At 50.1% G+C, this 27,836-nt stretch overlaps 1 protein-coding gene across 3 annotated transcripts; it reads right to left on the bottom strand.

Annotated features, from left to right (window-relative positions):
• Positions 1-926: 926 nt before the first annotated feature.
• On the bottom strand, positions 927-27,115 carry LOC120388006 (neuroblastoma suppressor of tumorigenicity 1). 3 transcript variants are annotated; one of them, XM_039509531.1, is made up of 4 exons: positions 27,033-27,115; positions 5,768-5,962; positions 4,517-4,628; positions 927-2,986 (listed from the first exon to the last, which is right to left on the bottom strand). In XM_039509531.1, exons 1-4 carry the CDS (start codon positions 27,059-27,061, stop codon positions 2,732-2,734), a joined length of 591 nt encoding a protein of 196 aa, XP_039365465.1. In that variant the 5' UTR covers positions 27,062-27,115; the 3' UTR covers positions 927-2,731. The 3 variants fall into 3 exon arrangements, with proteins under 3 accessions (XP_039365465.1, XP_039365467.1, XP_039365466.1); XM_039509533.1 differs by lacking the exon at positions 27,033-27,115 and adding an exon at positions 21,468-22,413; XM_039509532.1 differs by lacking the exon at positions 27,033-27,115 and adding an exon at positions 17,288-17,396.
• Between the last annotated feature and the right edge of the window lie 721 nt (positions 27,116-27,836).

Below are 27,836 nucleotides of genomic sequence, written 5' to 3'. Positions count from 1 at the left end.
AGCCTGCCTGTGCCATCCCTGCTCTGCAGACATCGCTCCAGGTCAAGAGGTGGCTGGAGCATGGTCACACACTTCCTTGGATTATCATCAGCCCCCAAACTGCTTTTACCTGCCCCTGGCTTTAACTTTCCATTCTGCTCAAACCACCTTGAGCGTTGCTCACCTGTGCCGGGGTCCACACCGCGGCATCTTCACCGCCGTTCTTAGCCAGGCAAGCTCGATTAAAGCCCGCACAGGTACGCCTACCTGAGTCGCAGTCACACCTCCGATTGCAAGTGTAGACATACCCTCCGAGGAGGAACCCAGCTCCAAACAGGATCGGCGCCCCCGAGTAGTTAAACCCTTAGGAACAGGAGTCATTTGAGACTATCCCACTCATTTTAACCCAAACCTCCTGGATTCCTCCTTTCTTAAACCCGGAAGAAGAACTTCAAACATGCCCTGAGGCTCATCCAGGTAAGAGGCCCAGAAACTTTTCTTGACTTCATGGATATCCTCTTTGGATCAAGGGTTCCACCTAGTGGTAACATAGTTATAACCACTCAGTTTTCTGCAGAGAGATGGTCCCTGCACTTGTTACTCCAGAGGATGTTATTGGACACCAAATATACCAGCTGTGCCAGTGACTTTTCCTGCTCTCCCCAGTCGCAGGAACAGGGGGTTGTTGGCTGTTTCTATTCCCGGTCAGCAGCACTGGCTCACTGTGTAATGGTGACTTTAAGGGGCAGAAGTTAATAAACTGAGGAATTATTTTTAAACAGTTCCCCCTGAATAGGTTAAGTGTAGCAGAAATTCAGAGACGTCCCAGGCCCTCCAGTACCAGCTTCCATTCTGCCCTAGCTTTGCTTGGAATAAACCCAGTTCAGGCCCAGCATCAGTAGGTTTGCATTCGGCTCCGTTGCCAAAGAACCACAAAATGGTGAGGCTTGGAAGTTAAAACTAATTTATTTAAGAAAAAAAAATCCCGTCAAAAGGAAAAATATATTGATGACAAGCTCTGGAAGCTTTTGTCAGAACAGCAACAAAGAGATCAGCTTTATACAACACAGCGAAGGTGGCTAGCGAGACAGGCAGGGCTGGCCCCCAGCTCCCCAACCAAACATCTCCCCAATCCCTGGCAGCGTGCAGGGGAGATAAGGAGCAATTCCCAGCTACGTTCCATTCCCGCCAAGGAGATCAACTCACCCCCTCCCACCACTATCTGGTAAAGTGCTGCAGAGAAGCCGAGGCGGGAGGGGCAGATTGGAGACAAGTCTATGACACGTGCCCCAGACTCCCTGGTAGAGGGACGCCCCCTGATCTGTCACTGTACTGAGCGAGGATCCCCAGGGCTCACTGTGCACCCTGACTCCCTCCCAGAAGAGCCCCCCTCTCAGGTGCCAGACAGAGCAGAGAGAGGCCCCTCCGTGCCCAGCAGCTCCTTACAAAACCGTTGGGAACAGACGCAAATATGGCAGGAGGTTTGGCTGAGCGGTGGGGTGGGGAGAGGAAGGAAGGTTTCTGGGTCCACTTGTAAAGCATTAGGCCTTGAGCCCCAGTGATAGTGGCCTCCCCCAAGTCCCCGACCCTCCCCGCAGGCCCTGCCTTCCCCCAAGGGAGCTCTTCTTTCTCGGCTGGATGCATGCCAGGTTTGCAATGGACTCAGACTAGGCAGCGAGCGAGGAGAGTCCCTGCTGCCCCTTGCTCTGCTTCTCCTTGGCCCACCCCAGAGGACGAGGGATGGGAGGGAGCGCCAGGGTCCAGCAATAAACCCAGGGACATGAGCTAGTGGAAACACCCTGTTTCCCGAGGGAAGACCAATAGGAGCCAAAGACGACAGAGCATGGGAGTGCTGGAGAAATGCAGAGTCCCTAGACCCTCCACTCCCTTCCACCAGCCCTCCCGGCCCCCCATAGGCCACCGTGTCATTCCTGTCCCAGGTCCCAGCATGCATGTGCATCTCCTTTCACCCTCAGCGCCCGGCATGCCCAGCACACACCATCTCCGTCCCGCGGATAACCAGCACTGGGGATAAAACCCTTTTTAGGCTCCCCCATTTCCCTCCTGGAGTCACATTTGGGGCAAATCAAAAACCAAGACCTGCCTGAACCCAGACCTGGGTGCAGTTTCAATCAGTGAGTTCCTCTGGGTATGGAGAAGAAAAGATCTTCCTATCCCCTCGTTTTGGAGTCTCCCTACAGCACCCACCCCTAGGGGCAGCAGAGAGGCAGGGCACCCCAGCCCTACACCCCCAGGTGGCTGGGGGGCTGCCCCACTCCCAGGAGGATGCGGGAGATCGCTCACCCTCACAGACATCCCAGGAGAGCAGCAGGGGGTGGAGCAGAGAGGCTGGTCCCCCAGCGAGAGTCCATTAAAACTACAGAGGAGAAGGAAGAGAAGGCATAAGAGGCTCCGAAGCCCGGTTCCAAACCCTGCAGAGCCAGCCTGTGCCACCCTCAGCCCCCGAGGGGTCCCGTCCTGCCCCTAACCTCCCGCCCCCCGACAATATATTATCACTATGATGTGCAAGTAGGTTTGCTCAGATCCCCCCCGCGCTCCCATCCCCACGTCTCAGCCCAAGCCCCGTCTGCGCCTCGGACGTTCGTGCCCACCCCACAGCGCCGCTAAGAGCAAAGCATGATGGGTAGTTAGTAGACAGGTAAGACACCCCGCAGCCCCACCCCCTCCCCCGTGCACCACCCCGCCCCCCGTCCGCACTGCAGGCTGGAAGGACAGTCCTGGAGGGCGTGGGTCACTCCTCGCCCCCCTCCTCCTCGCGGTGGCGGTTGGCGACGGGAGCCTCTTCCACCTCCTGCTGGTGGTGCGCGTAGTGATGGGGGTTGGGGCCCTCGGCGGGCAGGTTCTCCTCGGCGTTCAGGTAGACGTTGAACAGCGCCCCCTCGTGGCTCGGCTCCTTCCCGCAGGCCTGGCAGCTGCAGCGCAGGATCTTCTCCACCAGCTTGTCGACTCGGGGGATCTCGGCGTTGCCCGGGCAATCCAGCGTCACCTGGACCAGAGGAAGAGGAGGGGACTGAGCAGGAGATAGTTCCCCTCCCCTCCAACACATACCCCCAGCCTGCTGCAGGGCAGGGCGGGGCACACAGCTCGGAGCCCACTCTGCCCCTGTCCAACGGGAAGCTCTTATGGGCAGGGACCCTCAGTCTCTAGGAGTTTGCCTAACCCAGTGGTCAGCGTCCCATGTTCAGAGGATGCACGTCGGTTACAGCTCCGAGCCTCAAGCTGTAGAGACACTCAGCTCTGGTGGTTCAATCCCTGATGTTGGCCAAGGGAAGGGGGAGGGGATTGCATCTGTACAGCTCCTGGCACAGCGAGTCCCCAGCCAGGCACTACTGCAATAGAAATATCAAATACTCTTCTAACCCGATACAAGGCAGGTTTGCATACAATGCGGTAAAGCTCTGACATGCTGCTCTGAGCAGCGTGTTAAGGGTGTAGGGCCAGGCTGGGGCTGAGGGGTTCGATAAGGGGGTGGTCAGGGGCTCCCCCCCAGGGTGTGGGGAGTAGGAGCTGTGGGAGGGCACTTTTGGGGGTCCCACAGACCCAGAGTGGCCCAGGGGATTAGCGAGGGCCCGGGAGCAGCCTGCTCTGCTTCCCACGCTCCAGCCCCAGCCGTGTCGCTCGGGGGAGGGGGCTTGGGGGAAGGAATCCCCCCCCCCGCACTCACCGGTAGCAGGAAGCGGAGCAGCCCAGCCCCAGGCAGCTCCACTCCGCCAGCTCCCAACCGCAGCGCTCCGCAGACCGCGTTATATCGGGGTAGAGGTGTAATAAGAAACTTGGCCGGCCCTTGCAAACGCCACCCATTAGCTGGGCATCCAGAATCAGAGGCGGATTTGGAAAATTTTGTCCAAGTCACCTGCCCCAAAGGCGCCCAGTGAGCCAGCAGCAGAGCTCAGGACAGACCCTAGTTCTTCTGACTCCTAGCACCAGCTGGCTTCAGAGCCCCACGTAGGAATGTAGTGAGCCACACAGCACTGGGGGCGTCACTGAACCAGCACCGAAGGCAGGGTCTCAAACCCGCATTGTTCCCAGGCTCACATGGCGAAATGGGGCGGGGCTTGGGGCGTGCGAGGGTGCAGAGCCGTTGCTGGCAAGGAGGGTGGTGGGTGACTGGCAGATGGGACGTGGGAGGCTGTTTCAGGCATGGAAGAAGGCACAAAGCCACGAGTGGGTGACGGAGACAAAGGGAGCGATCAGAAGACAGGGCAGGTGGGCGTGAGAGCAGAAATGAATAATGCATGGAGTCACGGGGGGATGGCTCAGCAAACATTTATGTATTTATTAGTATTATTATTCATAGCAATAGACGTGCCTTGACTAGCATTTTCCATCTAAGGATCACAGGGCACTTCAGAGGCATCAACAAATCACCCCATGCCCATGACACAGGTGGGGAAACTGAGGCACAAAGCAGGCAGGACTAGAATCCGGGTCTCTCAATTCCCAGGCCTGCACCCAAACTGTAAAGCCAGCCATCCCCAGCTACGAACAGGGCTGTAGAACAGGCGGCGTTACTCACGATTTCCCACATGGACTGGGCAGGCATGCAGGAGTCACAGTGCACCAGGGACTCTGTAGACTGAGGGAAGGTGTTGGGGACGCTGTAGCTGAAGCACTGTCCCAAGCAGGCCCTGTGAAGAAAAGGCAGGAGTAAAGCCCGTGTAGCTGAGCGTTAGATGGGACTGGGAGCTTGATGCAAACCATGCACGAGACGCTCCCTGCCTAGGGCTCTGGTAGCAGGCGGTGCTTGCGGGAGGTGAGGGAGGCAGCAGGATCATGGTCTTCTACCAGGACAGGCTGGAGATAGGTGGCTAGAGAGGAAAGAGCCAGGGCTTCTCCCTGCAGCAGTTCAGAGCTGCTCCAGCTGCCTCTTGCAGTGATGAAGCAGGAAGCGTCTCAATGCAGCATCCTTCTCCTCCTCCCCATGAGAAGCTCCTTGCATGCCCTACAGTGAGCCAGCATCCGATGGGCCAGAGAAGCAGAGGTGGGGCTGAAAGACTTGGATGGAAGTGGTGGGGAGAGGAAGGAGGAGTCCTTGCCTTGGCTTTCATATACTGGGACACATATGGCCTGCATGTTGACTCAAGGAGGCCACAGAGTGCCCCAGTTTAACAAGATAAAGCTGCATTGCAATAAACACTTTGCGCACACCACAGCCACTTGTGAGAACTCAGATTCTCAGGCATCAAGAGCCCAGCTTGCCACTTGGGAAAAACCAGTTGCAATACAGGGCCAATGACACAGCTGAGCTGTTCCGAATCCATCCAGTAGAGGGCAGTGGTGTACCCACAAAAGCCAGTTCGTTACGGTCTCCTGATGTCAGTGAACAGAGCAGGACCCAGGAGCTGTGGCATTGCTCCTGGACTCCCCCAGGAGAGGACATCACCAGGGTGACTGCAGCTTGAAGTCACTCGCAAGAGAGTCACCCTGCGCTTTAAGTCTCTTAAGGGGGAAACGAGGGCTCGAGTGCACATTTCCGTCAGTGTCTCCCTCCGACTCCAGCCTGGCGCGTGGTAACGACCTGTTCTAGGAACCTCCTCCTAGTTCTGGCTCTGCCACCCGGCCCATCAATTCCATACGACAGCCCCGTGTTGCTAAGTCCAGATGGTGCCAACTAGGGCCCTGATCCTGCAATTGACTCCACTTGGACAAAGTCTTCTCCCTTAGCAGGGAGTCTGCATCAGGCCAAGTCACCAGCCTGAATAGTCAAGGAAACAAGGTGCATCTAGAGAAGCCCTGGGCTGCACTGCAGCCTGCCCCCTCCCCGTACCTGTTCTGGATGGACTTAGCCTCGCAGCCGCTGTGCCCCACAATCTGGGTGATGTTCTTCGCCTCACACCACGCGCTCTTGTCCGGGAAAAGGGCCAGTTTGTTAATGGCGGGTGGCGCGGCCAGGATCACAGCTGGGAAGAGGGCAGCCACCAGGAACCGGAACATCATGGCCAGCTCCACCGAAACCCTAGAACTAGAATCCAGAGAGCAAAGCTTGAGCAGGTGGGAAAGTGAGCCCTGCCCCCTCCCTCAGATCTCAAAGCACCCTAGGAGCCGTCCTGCGCTAAGCCCCACAAGCCCCCTGGGAGGAAGGAGCGTGTTAATACCCGTTTGCCTAGGTTTCTGTGGGCCCTGCCTCAGACTACGGACCAGATGGTGAGCACTCGCCGATCCCACCCGGACGTGCCCTATAAATCAGGCCTTATATGATGCTGTAAGTGCAGGAGTCTGGTCCATCCTTCCTCCACACTACTGGCCTCTCTGCAAGCCAGGCATTTATCCATCACCAGCCAGGTTAGAGGGACAGGAGTGAACGGCAGGGCAGATGCTGGGGGTTGCTCCTGATGGGAGGGGGCCTGGGTGAATCATTCCCTTGGGCTTTATGGGGGACCAAACCCAGGTGCCACAATGTGTGGTGGAGGATAGGATGGGCCACAGCAATGGAAGCCAAGCACCTCTTCCACCACCTACTGTCCTGAAAATGCACCACCACCACCCCAACTCCAGCACTGTCTGCTCCACAGCTAGATCTGCTAGTGGAGAGGCCAAACCCCCCCTCCAACCATCTCTCCCTCCCCCTGGCACCTGGTGCATCCTCACAGAGGGGCATGCTGGTACTTGGCACAACCCTACCGTCTTGTCCTGCTGTGGGCACAGGGACTTGTTAAGCACGACCAGGTCCCCCACTGCGCAGAGTGGGGCTGGGTGGCACGGAAGGGGTTGGGATGAGAGGATGTCCCTTCTCTCAGCAGCTGGCAGTCTGGGAGGCCAGAAACACCTCCTAGACCCTAGCGAGCTGAGTGGGGAAAGCAGAGATTCAACCACCGCCTAGGGAAGACGGGGTTTGTATCTAGTGCATCGCCTCTCTGGCTGCACACACGCTCCACACATTGCCATGAGAACTGGGCTAGCAACCAGAGCCGGCAGGCATGGCCCCTCACGCAGTGGAGAGATCTGAGCACTGGCAGACCTGGCCCTGTTTGCACCCCAGAGCTCTCTGCCACCCCTAGCCAGCCTGAGCAGAAATGGGTGCAGAAGGGAGCTCAACACATCAGCGCTAAGACGTCCTGCAGGAACAGACCCTCCCATCAAGTTTCTCCTGAACGGCTCCCATGTGGGACTGGGGGAAGGGACTGAGGTCAGTTACCACCTGGACCCTACACTGAAGGCGTTGGGCCAAGCCACACCTTTCTGGAAGGGCTTGAATCCACAGTCACTGGTCCCTGGTTACACGTGTCACCTCGCATCAAGCGCTTACTCCTCAGAGGGAGCGCAGCCTACTGGTGAGAGCAGATCTCTTAGCGTTAGGAGACCACAGATCCGTTCCCAGCTCTGCCACCAACATGCTGTGGGGTAACCAATTCACTGGGCACTATGCTTCAGTGCACACACACACACACACACACACACACACACACACACACACACACACACACACACACACACCCCTCGCCACCTCACCATAGTCTTAGGAGGGTTTATTCATTTGGGTTACAAAACTGCCTTGAAATCCAGGTGGAAGGAACCAGCGGAAAGCCCAGTAGGTACAGATGGGCCCGAACCATCACGTCCCGATCCGAATGGGCCCAAAGCTTTCAAGGCTGAGTCCGTCTGGCAGCAGCAGAGCTGGGGAGATGAGGGTCTCTCCTGTCAACCACTGAGCAGGGCGCCCTGAGAACCCTTCACCTTTGGGTTGAGCAAGGGACCTGCAGGAGAGGCCACTCTATTCCATCGCCTCATCACGTTTCCCACCATAACCCTCTGCCCATTCAGTGACAGACCGACTCAGGGCCAGCCGCTGATGCCTACCTGTGCCAGCAGCGATCTTAATCCTTCCATCGCTGCTCACGATGTGCCCGAATAAGACAAAAAATCATCACAAGACGAGGTTGAGCCGCTGTCTGGGCCTTGGTCTAGAGACTAAGCACTTGCATTGTAAACCTCCCTCCCCCACAGCCTTCTTCCTAGTTAATATTCATGACAACATCCCGTTCTCTGTGGTCTCCAGCTGTCGGGCAATATTAATTATCCCGTGACTGTTTCGCTCCCCTCCCTCTGGGGCTAGCCAGGCCACTTCTCTGACCCCTCCCGCAGCTCTCGGTTGGGGTAAGTGTGCAGTGCATCAATCCGTGTGTTTTCTATTCAGGGCCAGCGAGGAAATCGCCCATGGTCGTTCGTTGCCAGGGAGCAGAGAGCTCAGAAGTTAGAAGTGAAGAAACCTCTCAGACTCCTCATGCTAAAAGCAGCCCTGCAGGCAGTGGGCAGCACCAAAGCAGCAGGCCAGAGCCTAGTGCAGGGGTAGGCAACCTATGGCACGTGTGCCGAAGGCGGCACACAAGCTGATTTTCAGTGGCACTCACACTGCCCAGGCCTGGCCACCGGTCCAGGGGGCTCTGCATTTTAATTTAATTTTAAAGGAAGCTTCTTAAACATTTTTAAAAACTTATTTACTTTACATACAACCATAGTTTGGTTATATATTATAGACTTATAGAAAGAGACCTTCTAAAAACGTTAAAAGGTATGACTGGCACGCGAAACCTTAAATTAGAGTGAATAAATGAACACTCGGCACCCCACGTCTGAAAGGTTGCCGACCCCTGGCCTAGTGTAACTGTCCTTTAGGGCTGCGAATGCTTCTTATTACAGCCCAGGGCCACATACACCGACAGCACAGTCCTCCGAGAGCTGCAGCCTCAGGACCGGGAATTCATCCCCTATAGATCAGAAAGCGCACAGTGAATTGCTGTGTAGGTGTAAAGCAACAGAGAGTCCTGTGGCACCTTTAAGACTAACAGATGTATTGGAGCATGAGCTTTTGTGGGTGAATACCCACTTCGTCAGACGCATGTAATGGAAATTCCCAGAGGCGGGTATAAGTATGCAGGCAAGAATCAGTCTGGAGCTAACGAGGTTAGTTCAGTCAGGGAGGGTGAGGTCCTCTGCTAGCAGTTGTGTAGGTGTGGCTGTTTTCTGCTTAGAGACAGCGGCCTTCCGCTGAGGAGCAAAGGGCTCTCTCGCTATCGAGAGCTGCCTTCCATATACAAATCGGGTTTCCTTGCATGCAGGCTCAGGAACTCCATACGTTTCCATTCCCAGAGGTTCTTCCCTGTTGCACCATCAGGGGAGCAACTTTCCCCACTCCAAAGGGGTTGAAAGTTGTAAAATGGGTATTTAGATTGGGGGGAAGGGGGGCTTTCCCCAGTTCCTGCTACCTCCATTAAAAGACAAACCACAGTCACTGTTAACAAACCCTCTTTCCATGGCTTCGTCCATTAGCTCAGAAACAAGATGCAACCAGTTCACTCGATGCAAAGCACTAAAGGCACAAGCTAGGGACTCCGAAATCACACTCTTGAACCCCCTCCAGCTTCATTTCCAGACTTCTCCAGCAGGTGTCGCCGCAGGGCAACACCAGGTAGTGGGGTTAGGAAACCTCAGGCTGCAGGCAAGGAAGCCAGGGAAATGACCAATCTCTATAATTTGTTTTTGTGGAGCCATTCAAATTTAGTAATGAGTGGGGTGAGGTTTTCGATTTGCATTAACCACGAGGACTGGGACTCAGGCTGTGTACTGGAGGATTTCTTTAGAGCGGAGGTATAAAATTACCCTGCTACGCTGATCAGCATCGAATGTTACTTGCCTCCAGACATATAATTTTTCCTTCTAGGCCAGAAACACAGAACATATGAAGAGAGAGAGGCCTGGACCAAAGTGCCAGCTATTAAAACCCCGATCACTGGTGAAAAGCAGGCTTCATGGAAATAAGAGAGGTTTTTTTCCTTCAGAGGGTTTGGATGGAGTTGTGGCTGGAGTCAGACATTTGGGCTACTTAAAATACTAGTTAGAAGCATTTGATTTGTTATTTCCATCTATTTATTTATCCAGTGCCTGATCCAAAACCCACATAGAAACCAATGGAAAGAATCCCGCTGATTTACATGGATCCAGCCCCTAAAAGCTTTGCTGGAAGCATATTTGCTGGGAATTCAACAGAAATTACATCCCAGGGTCAGAGGAGGCTCTGGATAAGAGAGTCCCAACCTTCCGCCCCTCCTCTTGTCATTCAGATAATCTGTATGCAACTCTGCAGGGTGAAATGTACCAGATTAGAGAGTCCCCAGATGTTTTCTATAAAATACGATCGTCTTATTTAGCAGCTCCTGTGACGCATGGATTCATACATTTTAAGGGACCCTTAGAACATCTGATCGGGCCTTCTGTATAACATAAGCCATAGGCTTTCACCCAATTACCGCTGTAGTGAGCCCAATACCTTGACTAGAGTTTATCTCCCAGAAAGGCACCCAGTCTTGATCCGAAGACATCAAGAGGTGGGCAGTCTGAACGCTGTCATCTCTCAGCCTCTCTGAAGGGCTGCTCAGCACCTCAGGCAATCAGCCCTTAGGCTGCAATTGATTTATTTACTGTGCTAGCCGGGATGTAAAAAACATCATTGTTTTCTCATTGCACTGATACGTGATGCTTAAAACGCAGCTCCGGCCGTGCAGACCTGTCTCTACAATCCTCACTCACAACAGCTGCCTTCATCGACATGCGTTATCCCAGTGTTGTCAATGGAGCTCCTCATGTAAGACTTTGCAGGCTCAGGGTGAGCTGTGTCGGGGATCTAGCCTTCTCACAGCTTCCATTGACATTTAAGAAGAGTTGGCGGGGTGGGGGGAGGAATTCTATGCAGGCTTACAGATCTGTCTGTGCAGATCTGATTGCAGAATCGGGGCTCCTGGGAGACCCAAAATGCAGCACGCAGCTCCCCAAGGGGGTGTTAATATTTCCTCTGGGGTTGGCGTGGCGCTTGCTCAGATATTCCAAAGAGAAAAGCGATTCCTTCTTTCCACAGAAGGCTTCCCAGGCTCCTCTGCACCCAGAAGCCAGTCCCAGCCTGCCCTGCGGTGAGGCAGCGAGCTCTGTCAACACTTGAGGCCTGGGGGAGGGCAGGGTTCTGTGAATTGATACTTCTGCTGCAGATCGGAACCTGTCCGTCATCACAGCTCCATCACCAGGGGTGTCCAGGATAATTCCACAGCACCTGGGCTCCTGCCTCACCCAGGGACTGAGTGAAAGACGAGCAGCGCGCGCCTGCTGAGCCAGTGCACAGACCCCAGCCCGCATTCAGGAAAGCACTTTAGCATGTGTTGAAGTCCAGTCCTTCCCTGGACAGGGAGGGATGCATTCTCCACCCGGGCCCCCTAACAGCACAGCAAACGGTCTCATTTGGAGAGGCCTAGTCAGCTAGCAGGGGGATTCTCTACAAGAGTTTTCCTTGCCCAGATCAAGGGCCCAATTCTGGATGGTGCAAAGCGCCCTCAGATCCCATTGATTCCCTGGCAAAAGCATCAAACCCTTCGCCCTTGAACGGGCCACGTTCCCATGGTGTTTTAATTTGTTAGGCATGCGGCTGAGGCCCCAGTCCCAAGCTCCTAGTGAGCGCTGGGGCTGACTCTAATGTGTAGGAAAATATCCTACACGCGGGAGTTAGGGACTAGAGCTGGGGCTGAAAACCAGCCCAACATGTAATTGTGGCATGTCTGCATCTGGTATAGCTCAAGCCAGTCATGCGAACAGAGCTGCCACTAAACCCACTCATCCGACGGACGGCAGCCACCGGCTGGGAGACAAAAGCGCCGTGTTCCTTCTTACCCCGGGCCTGGAGGGGTGGAGAGGAAGGAAGACGAGGCACCGCAGCAGGTTAACAATCTTCTTATTAAATAAAGACATTGAGCACATTCCTCCGTGACAAGCTAAATTACATGTTCCAGCCCCTGAAGAAACAAGCGTGTTCCTAGCAGTGCTGACCCCCGGTCTGCCAGAGAGCGAGACGGCGTTTCCCCGCACACAGGGATTCTTTCTCCTCTCCCCACAGGGCCACATTTTTTCCTCCCAGGCAAACCTTTTTCAAGCAGAAAGTTCAGCTCGGTTCCAGCAACGCTCTCAGAGACTGTGAAGGCTCCCCCTCCTCCTCCCTCTCTTCAGGGCCCCACAATCTCCACGTCCCCCCTGGACCGGTCTCCGTCCTCTGCAGTCGCTTCGGCAACGCAGACCCCCAAATCCAGCACATTGCTTCTCCTTTTGGGGCCAGACTCTGACCTGACTCATTCAGTTGCAAATGAGTAATTCCACCGAAATCCACAGCGGCAGGCCACTCCCTGCAGGATCAGATGCGAGCCCACAATGGAGAAGAATTCCAAGGGGCGTCTTTCAAGCAGGAAGATGCTGTATTAAGCAATACCTCTGGCATCCACTGTATTTCACCCCCAATCTACCAAGCAGGCCAGAGGGCACGGTCAGTTAACCTGGCACAGTGTGCCGAAACCAGAGAAAACCACATTTACTCAGTTACAACCCAACTCCCTAATCCTTTCCCAGAGAGTTACAGGGGAAAAGTCATCCAACAAGCAGGCGTCTGATCCTAGCGCATCCTGGCCTCAAGAGTCCAGCAGCCGCTCGGCACAATCGCAGCTGCGTTCTCATGATGAAAGGACCGAAAGCAGCTTTCGCTCCTGATTGTCCTGTAACAACACTGCCACTTTCCATCCAGCAGCCCAATCCCACAGAGTGAGAACGGCACCGATACAGAGACTGAAGAGGAGCACGTCCAGGTGGCACGAATGGCACAACAGGCGAGTCATTGCTGTTATTATCCCATAGACTCACAGGGAACATTACAATGGCTTCCATTCATTGCAAGGGGCATATTTAGCAACGGCACATTCTCTCGTGAATGCTCAAGATTCCCTCCTTCTCTCCTCACCTTTCCCAAACTAGCCTCCCCAAAGAGCGGTGGGGTCCTGCTGGAACACTGGCCCCATCCCACGCATCACCCAATGGAGCCGGAGTGGAGGAGCTGCTGTTGCCCCCTGAGTGCATTTGGGGGTTCCCTCTGCAACATAACCTCACTGACCCCCCAAATGTAAGGCCGTGCCTTAAGGCAGCCTCTAGCCACATACATGTAATGTGGTTGAACATGTAGAGTCTTCCTAAGCTCCAGCTGTGACTCAAATTCCCGATCAGAGCTTAGTGGGGTTAGGGAGAGTGCGTCTCTGACCCTCCAGCCTTTCCTGCACACAAGCGGCTGAACCGCGATCGCGCACTCTTTCCAGCTGACAAAGATGGGATCAAATCACCTCGGCGATGAAGCACCTTCAGGATCAGCCCCAAGGAAAGGAGAGTGGCAAAGTTATAAGCAAACAAATCTGAAGGGAGGTGGGAGCGAGAATTAGAGCACACTTTTCTTGGCATTTTTGTCCATTAACTTTCTGCCCTCATGTTAGCTTCCCTTTTGTGCCTGACAATGGTGAGTGTTTGTTCACCTGTGGTTCCCTTACCCACGAGCAGATGCAGAAGGTGAAACTGAAGTTTGCACATTTGAATTCTCCGTGGAAAACAGAGACAATTTCAGTGACGACTCCTGAACTTGCATTTAATCTATTTCACTGAGAATGACTCAGAGGCAATAAAACACCAGCTGATTGCAGAGGGTTGAGGGTGAGTGAGGGCAAAATTTTCAGAGGCGATTTTGGATGCCAAACTTGAGCCCAGTTACCAGAGTTGCTGAGCACCCATCACTCCAGCTGAAATCAATGGGAAATGTGGGGACTCAGCATCTCTGAAAATCCGGCTCCAGGTGTCTCAAACTGGCATCCAAAACCGATGCACCTAAAGTCTACGGCCTCTTTTGAAAATGTTGGCTGGAGCAGCTTTATAAGACAAACACACGTTACTAAATCTCAGTGAACTATAGTATTACAGTAGCTTTCATTGGAGGAGCTCATAAGTTACACAGGTTAGCTCAGTCTCACTACCCCAGGATATTCAAGTCATTAGACAGATGGGGAAACTGAGGCAGAAAGCCATAAGGTCAATCTTTTTGGATGTGTGCATGAACTTCTGGGCACCTGCAAATTTGGAGATCTGTGCGCGTGCGCTCTTGCACTGACACTTTAAAGGCCTAACAGATATACCCCAAAGCTGGGCCAATAGCAAAACTGGAAAAAGGACCCAGAATTCCTGACTCCTGGTTTCCTGCTCTAGCCACTAACGCATCCCTACTAGCCTAAATTCAGCATTTAACATTCACATGAAGTGTGAAATATTCAACTGCTGGCAGCTAACCAAGGGCTCCCCCTTCTGTGTTTCAGGGATCACATCGGGATTCAATAGCCCAACTGCTCACCTTGGCATCTAAGAGCAGATCTGAATGCTCAGGTTTGAAAACTGGCCTCTCAGTCAGTGGGTTAACGCAGCTTAGGTCCCGTCTACAAACACCTCCATGTCAAGGGAGCATGTTACAGCACATTCGCCCTATGAGCCAGCGGAAGCACAATCCCATTTTGCAGCACGCTGTAGATGGGACCCGGCATGCCTGCAGATGGGTGCTGAAGTCTTGGGCGTGCTCTGGAGAGTGGGTTGGGTACATGGGAGTCCACCGGGGCTAGACACTCACATCGCATCAGCACACCCAGAAAGGAAGAGCTGCGTTACTCGGGCCAGGTTGCAGTCTGCCTGGGAGGATACTAGTCTGGTCTGGGCCCAAAGCTCTGCATGGAGCCGGGAGAAGCAGGACTGGTCTTTTCTGCTCCCCATGCTACAGAGACAAAGTCCTGGGCGCGGGGAATGTTTCACATCAAAACCTCCCCGGCAGATGTGGACGCCATGTTATCCGGCTCCTGAGGGGGTTGCAGGCGGGTGGTGGCCATAACAACGTGGGACTACCCCACCCACAGCTCCATGCTGCTCCTCTGACCTCCCTGGCAGCGCCCTCAGGAGCCAGGCTGGCATCTTCCAAGCACCCTTTGCAGAATTCCCCTCACTGAAGGGTTATGGGCATGGAGCCCAAAGCACCAGTAACTTAAACCCAGATATTCAGTGCCTCAGAGAGCATCTCCTCCCCTCCCCTCCCATCCTACACCCCTGAGGTCCCTGCAGGGCCCTCAAGAAAGCAGGGGGACAGCGCCAAGGAGGCAATTCTCCCCTCCCCCAGCAGCATCCCCTCCACCCATGGAAGCATATGGGACGACGAGGGCCCTAACATCGGCTGAGGGCTGACCAGTGGAATGACCAACGAGGTTGCATTCCCACCCACAGCCCGGCAGCTGTTCCGAGCCATCTGGAAATCAAACACTTGTGGAAAATGAAAAGATCTCGTTAAGTTTTTACCCTCTTTTTCCATAGGGAATTTTACACCAAAATATCGGACAACCTAGCAGGTGGGCAGAACAGTTTACAATAAAATCTATTTATAGCTGTTTATCTTATTCAAACCCTTGTGATTTTGCCAAATATATAAAAACAGGAACACAGGCAAGTTGTGAATAAGGCCACACATGCACACAGACACGGACACACACCTGGCATCCTGGGAGCCTAACAAACACCTGGGCTTTATAAACATTACTTAATGAAGACTCTGTCCATGGGGAAGTCCAATCATGCCAGGGGCTGAGTGCCCTCAGTTCCCCCTGCCTTCAGCGAGAGTCCAGTCTGCTCTGCAGCTCACAGCACCACAAAGTGTCGGGTCCCATGGCTGGCAACAGCTTAAATGTATTTAGCAAGTGCGTGTTAAAATCTAAGGGGCCTGATCCTCCAAACCCTTACTCACCCAAGCCATCTGCGTCCATGTTGATTTGAATGGGATTACTCCCATGAGTCCTTTTAAAAGAATTACACTCTTCACAAAACAGAACCAATCAGCCCAAGGCCTGAGCTGATTATCACCCGGTTATAGGAAGGATTTTCTACCAACTGCGCCATTTAAAAAAAAAAAAATTCTGTTCTGTTTCCGCAATTGATTAGCCACTCCAGGTCACTGACCCACTATATTCTTCAATCATTTTTATATATAGGAAAAGTTACCCACCCTTTCCTCCTAGGGAGGGATCTTTCCAAGGAGCCCGGTACCAGATTTACAAGTGCTCAGGACCCATCAGATTGCACTGAGTCCTCTTGGGACATTTATGGCCAGATTTTTTAAAGCGCTCCACACCCAATACTCTGAGCTGTTTGAAAATCTGGTACTTCGGTACCTAAACAGAAGCAAACTTTTTTGAAAATCTGGCCTGTTAACAATTGGAAGAAACACGTAGATGCTTCAGAAAGCTCAAGAGTATGGCTCCTCTTAAATAAGGGACTTTATTCATGCAGTGCTTCCTGGTGATTACAAAGAGCTGCACTTTAAAAAATCCCAAGTCAAATAATATTAATTTACTAACCCAGACAATACAAGGGGTAAGTTTCACACCATTCTGAGCATACAACATTTTTAAATGAAAGCTGACAAAACTGAAAGCTTTTCTAATACTTTAAATAAAAATTTAAAGCAGTGGAATTTACTTGAAAATTTGCATTTTTTAATTTAAAAGAATCCGCTTTTCACTAAAACTTGGTTAATTTTTTACTTTTTGAACTCTGTCACAGAAAAATGCAAACTGTGAAAGTTTTTAGGAGGCCAATTCTTGCCGATCCCACACTTGTTTTTGCAAGCCTCCAATTAACTTGATAAATGTCACAATGAAATAGACAGGGGAGAGGGTTATACATGAAATGTCTTGAAATAACTCTCAGGAGTAGCAAGACAGACAAGTGCTTAACCCAGCACAGAAATCCAATTTGAGCGGAGAGCCATGGTCTTGCTCTACTGAACTGCAGAAGATTGGAAGGAAATTAAAAAAAAAAAAATCTAACTTGAGGAAGGTCTATTTCTTTCAAAAAAAATTAACCCCCCAAAATAATCTTTGAAACAGGATGGGTGTTGTGTCGTTTCTCACTTTGGAGCTGGTTGGTTGCAATCCTCTGGAACCCAGAAGAATCTAAGTGTTTTCCCTCTGCAAGTTTCCTTAACATATTCATTCCCACCCACGAGAGCTTGGGAAGTTCATAGCAATAAAGCAGATATGGAGGAAAATGGTGTATTCGAAGTAGAATTTTCAGACAAAGCTCAGCACTCACACTTTGGCCAGATTTTCAGAAGAGCTCAATACGTCGTGTGGCTCTTGAAAACCTGGGCCCCCGTTGCGTCTGCTGAGCACTTGATAAACTAGCTTCATGCATCTGCAGAAAACAGCTCTGAAGCCCACTGAAGTCATTGGAAAGACTTCTATTGACTGGGATAGGCTTTGGATCAGACTCTAATAGGCAGAGGGTGGGAAAAGCACAAGTAGCTGCCTACCAGAGTGTGAAGGGTCATATACAATTTGTGGTTAACACAAACCATTCATAATTCATTGTAATTTCTAATTTTCTTTCAAACTAGATATGATCAAAGTCAGTAAATTGTATCGACCTGTGACACAAAAACATTTTCTTTTCTCTCCTCCCGTCTCTGAGATCTTTTCTTCTTCCGACACCTGTTCCATTAAGAGAGCTCTGTTGTCCTAGGAAACGATTGTAGTAATCCTGCTACCACTGACTTCAATGGAAGTGAGGCGAGACCTTGTGTTTGAGACATAGAAAATGTATTCGTTACTGCCTCAAACACCATGCTGGCAACAGCAGAGGTTGGGAGCCGGGTTTGGTAGCATCAGGGTGCATTAACGATGTGGACAGCGATGCGTGTAATGCCTGCTACAGAGCCTTTATAGAGGAGTTTAGTCCATAGCATGGCGCGAAACCCTAAACCTCTTAACGTAGCTTTATAGGTTTCTACACTGGGAAGCAACGGGCATTTTTAAACACAGCTGTTAGCATCGTTTCAGCTGGAGCATGGCAGAGGCCTAGCTCACACGTATAGACCCGAACCAGTGCTAACTTCCTCTTGTATTTTTACCTTGATCAGAGAGACTCGTTTTCCCAAGGAACAATTCAAACCCTCACTGCTGCAAAGTGAAGAATGAAGGCTGAAGCTGGCGCTACATTTTGGGGTTGGCTGGGATTGTCAAAGGAGCACAAGGGAATTAGATGCCCAAATCGCAAAGCACTTTGCAAAGGCGGATACGTATTATTATCCCCCATATTCCAGAGCTGCGACTCCACTGACCACTCCAAGCAAATTCCTTTCCCCCTGAATCCTTAATCCAGGGCTTGCTCACTAACAATACATCAATTACCCTATTGTGTCTCCACAAAGCACCTGGCTCAGCAGGAAGCTCACGGAGTTGCACCCTGTGGTAGCATTTCTCATCATGGTTACAGCCCCCTCTCGTCTGTGCCACACTGACAGCAGCTTTCAGGAGAGCTGGGGGTACAATCCAAACCACCTTCAGGAATGCTCTTGAAATTAATTTGCTTTCACGCTAGGGCTTGATTTGCAGCGGGACATCGGAGACATCCATCTAGCTAACCGTTGGGATTTTCACTCCTCACCCGGCCCAGTTCTACTCTCGCTTACAACCTCGGAAATCTGGAGCGAGTTACTCCAGATTTGCACTGGTGTAACAGACTGGAATCTGGCACAAAGTAGTCATGCTCAAAACTAGCACAACTGGAATTCGATCACACCCTTTTTTAAAAAAATAAATAACTGCACTGGGATTTTTTTTTTAAATTGAAATAGACACAGTTTAACGCCATTTTCAAGTCAGAGACAGACGTGGTCTCTGATGCAGAGTACAGATGCCTTCAGTCATTTATTACAGAACTTATATAAAGGATTGATTCAACTAGACACTGAACACCTGCTGCTCACTCATGGTGGGTTCTCTCAGGATCAGCTCCGAGCTGCAGGGAGGAGGGGAAGGGGTTGACAGAGGAAGGAATTTGGGGCTAAAGGTCTGGACCTTTCAAAGTCTCAAGATCATTCATCCCTTCCCAACAACCAGGGCAATATCCTGACTCCACCGAAGTGAACGGCAAAACTCCCATTGACTTCAGTGGGGCCAAGATTTCACCCTCGGTCTTTGTTACTTGCCTTCTCAGCTGTGGGAAATGCCCGTGACACTGAAGCAGCAGCATTAGCATTAGGTACAATGATTGGTATTCATTGTAATATCCCTGGTACTGGTTATAAAAAATACTTGGCATTGGTATGAAGGCCTGGGGATTTCTATAGGATTCCCAGGGTAAATTAGCAGCCCGAGCATCTCAGCCTGAGTGGAATTTTCAAGCGTTACCAAAAAAGGCCTTGAGGCCTGATCCCACAGTTGTGACTCAGGCAAAACTCTCCCCACTCCCTATCCGCCAGATTGGGCCTATTTGACTACAGTGAGATCGGGAGCAAGCCAAAATTTAAACCTCTTGCAAGCTGAGCAAGTCGTCTTACTGCCACAGCCATCGGAGCGAGAGGTTTCTCCTCACGCATGAGGAAAAGGCTAAAGACACACATTAGAACGCAGCCAAATCGAGGACCCGATCCCACAGTCTTTCCCGAGGCCAAATTCCAAATGATTCCAAGGGGGATTTTGTTCCAACAAGATCAGGCCTATGATCTGCAGCTGGTGTAAATCAGTGGAGCTCTTTTGAAGTCAATGGAGCTGATTTACGCCACCAGAGGGTCAGTCCCAGACTAATTCTAACACTAAAAGCCAGTCTCCACTTAGCTGGTAAGGTAGAGAATCAAAGGTCTGCGGAAGATGGCAAACAGCAATTAGCGGCAGTGCTAATGGAAAGTCCAGAAGGACTAGCTCCTAGTCCCAGCTGCTGTGTATAAATCCCACTGGACTCAACCCCCGGAAGAATCACAACCTAACAAATGAATATAGGATAAAGGGCCCAGTCCTGCATGAGTTCAAGCACTCTCCCCTCCCAGTGACTTCACTGGGAACTGGGAGCACTCAGCACCTCATGGGAGGTGCTTAACACCTTGCAGAATTGGACCCCTGGACCTTGGGGTTGAGAGACTTTAGGGGCCTGATGCTGCCCCAGTTGAAATCACTGGAAGTTCTGTAAACTGACTTCAAAAGGAGCAGGAAGAGGCCCTAGAAATGTGCAAGTTTCATGTTCTGATTTAAAAGGACGACGGTTCTGGGCCCAATCCGGCATTCCTTGTACACCCAAAACTTTCATCGACTTCAGTAGGGGCTTTGGTTGCACAAGGAATACAGAATTGGGCCCTCAAGAAGCATAATTAACCCACCCGAGCCCCCTGCAACACTGCGAATTACCAAACTGGACTCCACGACACAGGGTCAAGCCCCGATCCGTGCCCTTCCTTGGGGGTATTTGCAAGTATGTGAGATTCTCTACATTTAAGCTGAATTCTATTTCCTGTCCTGAAGTTTTAAGATTTGGGGCAAACCTCTCTCATCCAGATGGGAAACTGCATTACAAAATAATACATAACTCTTTGTCTAAATATATAGGGTGAAATGCTGGCCCCAGTGAAGTCTGCAGGAGCTTTGCAGTTGACTTCAACAGAGCCAAGATTTCATGCATGGAATCTATACGGCAAAGATATCCGGCCCCAATCCTGTGAACACTTAACATGTGTGTAATTTTTTTTTCACATGAAATAATTCCACTGAAGTTGATGAGAGTACTTATGTAAGCAAAACTTACACATATGGCCATGCGTTTACAGGCTAAAAATCTACATGTAGTTAAGAGGATGATATTCTTCTAAGCTAAATATGCTAGCAGACATGTTAAAGTGCATGGAGTTGTCTAGGTCAACTTTTATAAAACATGAAAATAAAGTACAGCAAATTCTGTCCTTGAAATATAGCACTAAAATCACAACTATCATTATATATGGAAGGTGTGGAAATTATGTCTGTAACAAATTAATAGTATTATAAATATTTAAGGCACCTACCAAATATGAAATTTATGTTTATTATCATTATTATTAAGCTACGATTACCATGGGAAATAGGTATATGTATAACATATGCATTCATTTGTAAATGCTTGTATAATATTTCAATGGGTTTAAAAGAAATATTCACTGTATTTGTCAGGCGTGTGTATATGTAAAAGCAATACAATTCGTGTCATTAACAGAAATACGATGTTTGTAGGTAAGTTTACCATATGATCGTTTTCTTTCCAGTAGGAACATTTCCTTTCATTATTTTCCCCAAACTATTACGTTTTTCTGATACTCCAATTAATCACTGCACTTCAAGGATTTTGGTTAAATATCCCTCCCCAACCCTTTCTTATCTGCATCCAAAAAATATGAAAATTGATCAGAAAATCTGCACATCAAAATTGTGCGAGTGATACAACATTAAACTGCTTCTAATGGGGAGGGGTGTTTTGTTTTTTCTTTACTTTTTGGAGAGCGGGAAGGACCGGGGGGGAATATTTTAATGATTTCAAAGCATATCTCCTGAAGTCTTCCTCATCTGTAACTGATTTCTGTTTGTGGCAATTTCTCATCCTTCAAGCCATGAATCACTTTGGGGAAAGAAGGGGTGGGGAGAAGCAGCAGAAATCTGGTCTTGATAAATCAGGAAGAAAATGCAGCAGGTTTATTTTTTATTTAATTCAGAGAAGAAGAAGAAAAGTTTTGCAATCGCAACAATGTCTAGCAGTTCACAACTTTATGTGGATGAAAAATGCTTTGGGAGGGGGTGGTTACTTACCATGAAGTAGATTGAAGGAAAATCCCATAAGGTCCTTGGCTAGGAGCTCTGAGGGAAGCCAGCAGATCGATACAGATCACTCTCCGAGGACAGAAATTTCAGATTGCCCCAGCAAATCAGCTACTAAAAAGAACTGGGATCTTCCCTCAATCGCCACAGAGAAGGGGGGGGGAAACCAAGGAGCAAGCTGAGCTCAACACCTCAGATCTGTATCCTCTCCAAATAGGGAAATCGAGGGGGAGAAAAAATATCTGCCCCCTCTAGAAGTTTATAACATCCTCATCGCCAGCAGCAACAGCATCCTGGAGTGCAGGGAATCCAGAGGGATTGAGAAGGGCAAAATCCTCACAAACCCAGACGGTGCAGAAACTTCCTCCACCACCAGCCAACAGGTAGGAAAGGAGCAAAAAGAATTATGAATAATAACAAACAGCTGAGAGTCTGGGTGAGAGCCTCAGTCAGGCAACAGAATCCAAAAGGTGCAGAAGGTTCAAGCCCATCCAAACGGAATTTCACAATCAGCTGGGGGGTAGGGAAGGAAAAAACTTTCCAGAAAGAAAAAAATAAAACCAGAGGAGTCCCAGTTCAATAGCGTGAAAGGTGAGCGCTGGGCTGGAAAGGCAGCAGAACCCTCCAGCCAAAACCAAAACCCAGTCGAGAAAAGTAATGGGGCTTGGGAAGCTCAGCCTGGGACTGGAAGGATCCAGTCCCTCCAAAGCATCTTCTCCCAAAGACTCCCTGCCCGCGGAGAAATGTCCAAAAGGCAAGGAAGCCCACAGCAAATGGCAAACTGCACTCTAGTGCCGAGAGCTCTGTATCCCCTCCTGGCTGGGCTCAGAATGGAGACAGCAGCACTGCACAGGAAAATCACAATCAGTCTGTCTCTCTCTCTCTCACACACACACACACACACAAGCAGAGCAATTCCAGGCTGCCTTCAGTAAGGAAAGGGGCTTGACTCTGAAAGGATCTGATTATATTGTACTAGACAGGAATGAGCAAGCAGGGACAGGAAAGATTTAAAGTGGCCTGAGCCCAATTTCTTAGAGGTTTACGCTTCTCTCTCTCTCTCCTCTGCAGCTCACCCTGGAGAGGGGCCAGCTGCAGCTAAGCTACAGGGCCAGAGATCATCTGAATGCTCCAAAAAACACTGAGAGGGTGTGTTGGTGCTGGTGGTGGTTTTAATTTGACCTTGGACTATTTGTTTTTAATTTGTAGAGATCCCCAGCTACCTCCTCTGTCCACCCCCACCCCCCTTTTCCGAACATGCTCTTCCTTGACCTCCAGCCGGAGACTGCTAACTCCGATCCAGTCCTTTATTCATGCTCCTCTCCCTAGCCACCACCCAAACTCGCTAGCTCCAGCAAGGAGAAGAGACCCCTCTAAGGAGGAGGGTGGTGTAGATAACTGACAGGCCCAGTTTTTCAATGTGTCTGGGATGTTAGTGATCCAGTCAACTTGATCCAAGTGTTAATTAGTAAGGATTTAAAAATAAAAGTTTGGAAGGAGTATAAACCGCCCTGCTTTGATGCAGCTTAAACCATCCTCTCTATCTGGCGGGGTAAACTTCTCTTATGGAGGTCGGTCGTTCCATAGCTGCCTATTCCACCTCCCTTGGAGGCATCTGGTGATGGCCACTGTCAGAGACAGGATATTGGACTAGATGGACTGCTGACCTGATCCACCATGGCAATTCCTACCGTCCTAATTCTCTGGGAGCATCATCATAAAGGATCCCTTCCAATGAGATCGTGAGAGCCTCTTCATGGACCTCTTTGCACTTGGCACCATTTTATGGTTTAGCTGATGAGATGGCCCTGGCTTCTGACGGTACAATCAAGAGTAGGATGTGGTATGTCCTTTCTCTGTGCACTGTGCCTTGCCAATGCAGGTGGAAAGTCTCCGGCCTGGGCTCCACCTAAAACTTAGGTCGACCTCACTATGTTGCTCACCACCCTAAGACACATGCGGCTCCTCAGAAGTTAATATGCGGCTCCTTGTCTAGGCACCGACTCCGGAGCTGGAGCTACAGGCGCCAATTTTCCAATGTGCCGGGGGGGCACTCGCTGCTCAACCCCTGGCTCTGCCACAGGCCCTGCCCCCACTCCACCCCTTCCCACCGCCCTCCCCTGAGCCTGCTGTGCCCTCTCTCCCCTCCCCCACAAGCCTCCTGCACGGCACAAAACAGCTGATCGGGGAGGGAGGGGGAGGTGCTGATCGGCAGGGCTGCCGGTGCGTGGGAGGCACTAGGAGCTGGGGGGGAGCTGATGGGGGGCTGCTGACGTATTACTGTGGCTCTTTGACAACGTACATTGGTAAATTCTGGCTCCTTCTCAGGCTCAAGTTGGCCACCCCTGCCCGAAGAGATGTAGTGAAGCTGACCTAAGCCCTGGTATAGACACTGCTAGGTCGACAAAAGAATTCTTCTAGTGACTAGTCACCTCCTCTCAGGGGGGTGGGGTGGATTTATTACAGTGACGGAAACCCCCTCCCATCACTACAGCAGGTGTCTACACAACAGTGCTACAGCGGCGTAGCTGCAGCTGTGCTGCTCCAGCACTTGTAGTATAGACGGACCCTCAGTGATCTGAAAAAGGTGTTTTCTCTGGCTAATGTATATGATCCCCTTCATCACCCACATGATTTAATGACAATACTTTGCCTTTGTAAGGCACCTTTCCCTGGGGGATCTGCAAATGCTTTGCACACATCAATTAATGAAGTCTGACAAACCGGGGGCTCTTGTTATCACTATTCTTATCTTTTATAGGGAGAAAAGGAGGTACACAGAGACTAAGTGACTTGCCTAAAATAACCCAGCAAGCAGGTAGCAGAGATGGTAATAGAAGTCAGTCACTGCAGCTGTACCTGCTGGGAAATAAGCTTAAGAAGCATCGTTCTGGTTTTGCCTACACACAGCTTTGATGGACTTGGTCTGACAATCAGTTTTCAATGCTAGTTTTTAGATGTCGATAAATTTTACTGAGTCTTTGCAACCTATTTAGGATTGCCAGTTCTGCCTGGATGAATTCCTGGAGGTTTCCTCACATGACATAATATTTAATTAAAGATTCATCTTTAATTCCTGGAGACTCCAGGACAATCCTGGCGGGATGGCAACCTAAACCTAGTAAGAGTAGCCTTTCTATGGTCTTAATGTCCTCTTATCTTTGTATTTACACCCATCACTGGTCGTACCTGATTCATGGTAGGCATGTAGGATCATAGTTAGCTGTACAGATGTATTAGGAAAATGTTGGTTGCAATGAGGCCTGTTGCTGGGTTGCTGCCCATTCATGGTCTTAGCTTTGTTTTACCACTAACCCTGTAACCAGAGTTCAGGCTTGAGGTTAACACAGGGGAAAGGGAGGCAGGAGTTCTGGATGCTGTTGCCAGCTCTGCTAGTGCGATCTACTTGCTCGGTTATTTTAGGCAAGTCACTTACACTCCATACGCACCTCCTCCAAATACACCCATACGACATGAAGTTGGTTTGGGTTTGCTCTGTTGGATTACGAAGCATTAAAATAGTTCACTCTGTTGTTTGCAGTGTTTGGAAAGCAGGGGGATAGCACCCGGATGGGACAAGAGTGCCAGCCGTTCAAATAAAAGTAACATGAAGAATCTCTAGAACGACAGATCGAGATACCTATAGTCAATGCTAGAAGAGACGGTCACAAAAATGCTGCTGCTCCAAAGAACTGATTTAGTAGCCAAAGGGAATACAGTAAATTTGGCGTAAGGCATTCAGCTTAGTGCCACATCAACGTACAATGTTGGCTAGATCCCAAATCAATAAGAATACCATAGCACTGATGTAAAATTATCCAATGGAAAGATTATGGAGAGGCATTTATAGTTAGAACCTCAAATAGAAGGACTGTAGTAACTGGGGTCCCAATAGGACACCCTACTGTGACCCATGCAATTTAATATTTTCTGGATGAAATCTTATAGGGGAGATTTTCAAAAGCTCCCAAGTGCGCTAAATCCTTTAGAGCAGGGGTAGGCAACCTATGGCACGGGTGCCGAAGGCAGCACGCGAGCTGATTTTCAGCGGCACTCACACTGCCCAGGCCACCGGTCCAGGGGGCTCTGCATTTTAATTTAATTTTAAATGAAGCTTCTTAAACATTTTGAAAACCTTATTTACTTTACATGCAACAATAGTTTAGTTCTGTATTATAGACTTATAGAAAGAGACCTTCTAAAAATGTTAAAATGTATTACTGGCATGCAAAACCTTAAATTAGAGTGAATAAATGAAGACTCGGCACAGCACTTCTGAAAGGTTGCTGACCCCTGGTTCAGAGGCTTTTGAAAATCTCCTTCTAAATCAGCACTGACCAAACACTAACATGCCAGCATAACCAAATTCAGAGGGGTAGCAAATACACAAAACAACAGCACTTACATTGCAAAATGCTCTGAAAAAATTGAAACTGCAGGCAACATGATGAGATTTAATACTAGTTCAAAGATACTAAAAAACTCTGATTAAAACAATCAAGGCTCCTAAAGGCAAATAATACCCAGCTCAGTACCATGAAAACCAGAGTAAAGTCATCCAACTACAGACCTCATCTCCTCCCACGCACCCTCTCCCAAACACAACTCATCCATATTGCAAGCAAATCAACAGTTACCAACTGCTGCCATCACGGTCACACCCTGACAACCTTAACTCTGCCCCTCTGTGGACAGAGTCTGTATTTACTAGTCTGTGTGATTTTGGCCTGGGCATTATTTGTACTTTGGAACTTCACCTGTTTTTAAGGAGGTTTCTAGTTTTTGAACTATGATACATGTGAACTATATTGTGTTATTGGCAAGGTGTGTGGATGTGTTGTGTGGTTTGCAGAGTAATTGTAGCTGTCAGAAAAGGGAGAAGTACAGCAAATTTGTAGATTTGTGCACGGCTTGTCACAGAGGATGGAGTTAAGGCTGTCTGGGTCAAAAAAAAAAAAAAACTACTAGAAGCTTCGCATGGGACCACAAGATGGCTGCCTGCCTTAGCTCATGGAATATGCCTTGATCAACGTTTTCCCTTCCTCTCGGCAGTTCAGTACTGAAGCTGGAAACGGGAGATAGTCACATGGGGCCTGATCCAGCGCCTGTGAAAGGCAGCAGGAGTCTGCCCTGATTTTAGTCAAACATTGACTGGAATAGTATTAATAAATGTGCCTCCTTCAACTCGGCAGCTCTTCACTCATCACTTCCCCATTCCCCTTATGCTCATGTGGCCTAAATGCTCCATTGACAGACCATGCTGATTATTTTGAACGCCGAACAGCAAAATACACTGATTCCTAAGACACGGCAGTCGATTCTCACACCCCCACGTGAGGTCACATTCGTTAGGCCTATTGTTTTCCTCCATGGACACTCCTGGTTCATGCAGGCTTGTTCAAATGTGTACATATCCCTGCACATCCTCTCTGGTTACCCCTCTGTGCTGCTGCAGGGCCACTGCCTTGTAAAACACACGCTCAGGCATTACAGCTGGGCAATGGAAACCTACCAGGAACACATGCTTATATCCCTCCACAAGCTTCACTCTCTTACCCACTGCTGCTGTTCCAGGCCTGCTTCATGCACCCGCAACGCCAGGGGCTCCCAGCTTGTCAGGACAGGACTACGAGCTGTGGGCATGGGAATTAAGAGAGTTTATTAAAAGTTAAACATAAAACTGTTTCTTTTATTTCTGTTTTAATGCTGATTCTACAGCTCCCTGCCCATGGCTGGGACTCTGGAAAACACCTGCTGGGAAAGGCAGCTGGGGAGAGGGAGAATCCAGGGCCGCAGGGCGTGGCAAGGAGAAGAATTGTTCTCTTAGATGTCTCAGCAGCTGGGGTTGTGCTCCTTTTCTCCCTCCACTAACCTGCACTTTGCTCACCACCTCACAGGCATGTTCTAAGGGGCACCTGACCTTCATGAGGTGGGGATACAAGATATTTGGCCAGTCCAAGAGAGGACACAGAAGGAAGGATGGACTTATGGTTAATCCACTGGTCTGGGATTCAGCCTATCTGGGCTCAAATCCTGGCTCTGCTACAGACATCCTGCATGACCTTGGGCAAGTCACTTAATCTCACTGGGCCTCTATTCCCCATCTGTAAAATGAAGATAATAGCATATTTCCTTTTTCACGTCCTCTATCTACTGAGAATGTAGGTTCTCTGGCACAGGGGCTATTATCTGCTGAAAGCAAGAGGCAATTTCCTTTTGCAGCCAAAATCCCCCGACGTCAGCAGGAAGAGACTCCATATACCAAAATACATAGCACATATTCAGCCAGCCTTATCTTCCAACAGCTGCTAGCTTCCTTCAGGAGTCAGCGTCATGATCCAAATAACCAGTGGAGTGGGG

The sequence above is a fragment of the Mauremys reevesii genome, linkage group 21, assembly GCF_016161935.1.
Source record: "Mauremys reevesii isolate NIE-2019 linkage group 21, ASM1616193v1, whole genome shotgun sequence".
NCBI lineage: Eukaryota > Metazoa > Chordata > Testudines > Geoemydidae > Mauremys > Mauremys reevesii.
The sequence above is the reverse complement of the archived record's forward strand: the minus strand, read 5'-3'. Positions and strand labels throughout refer to the sequence as shown.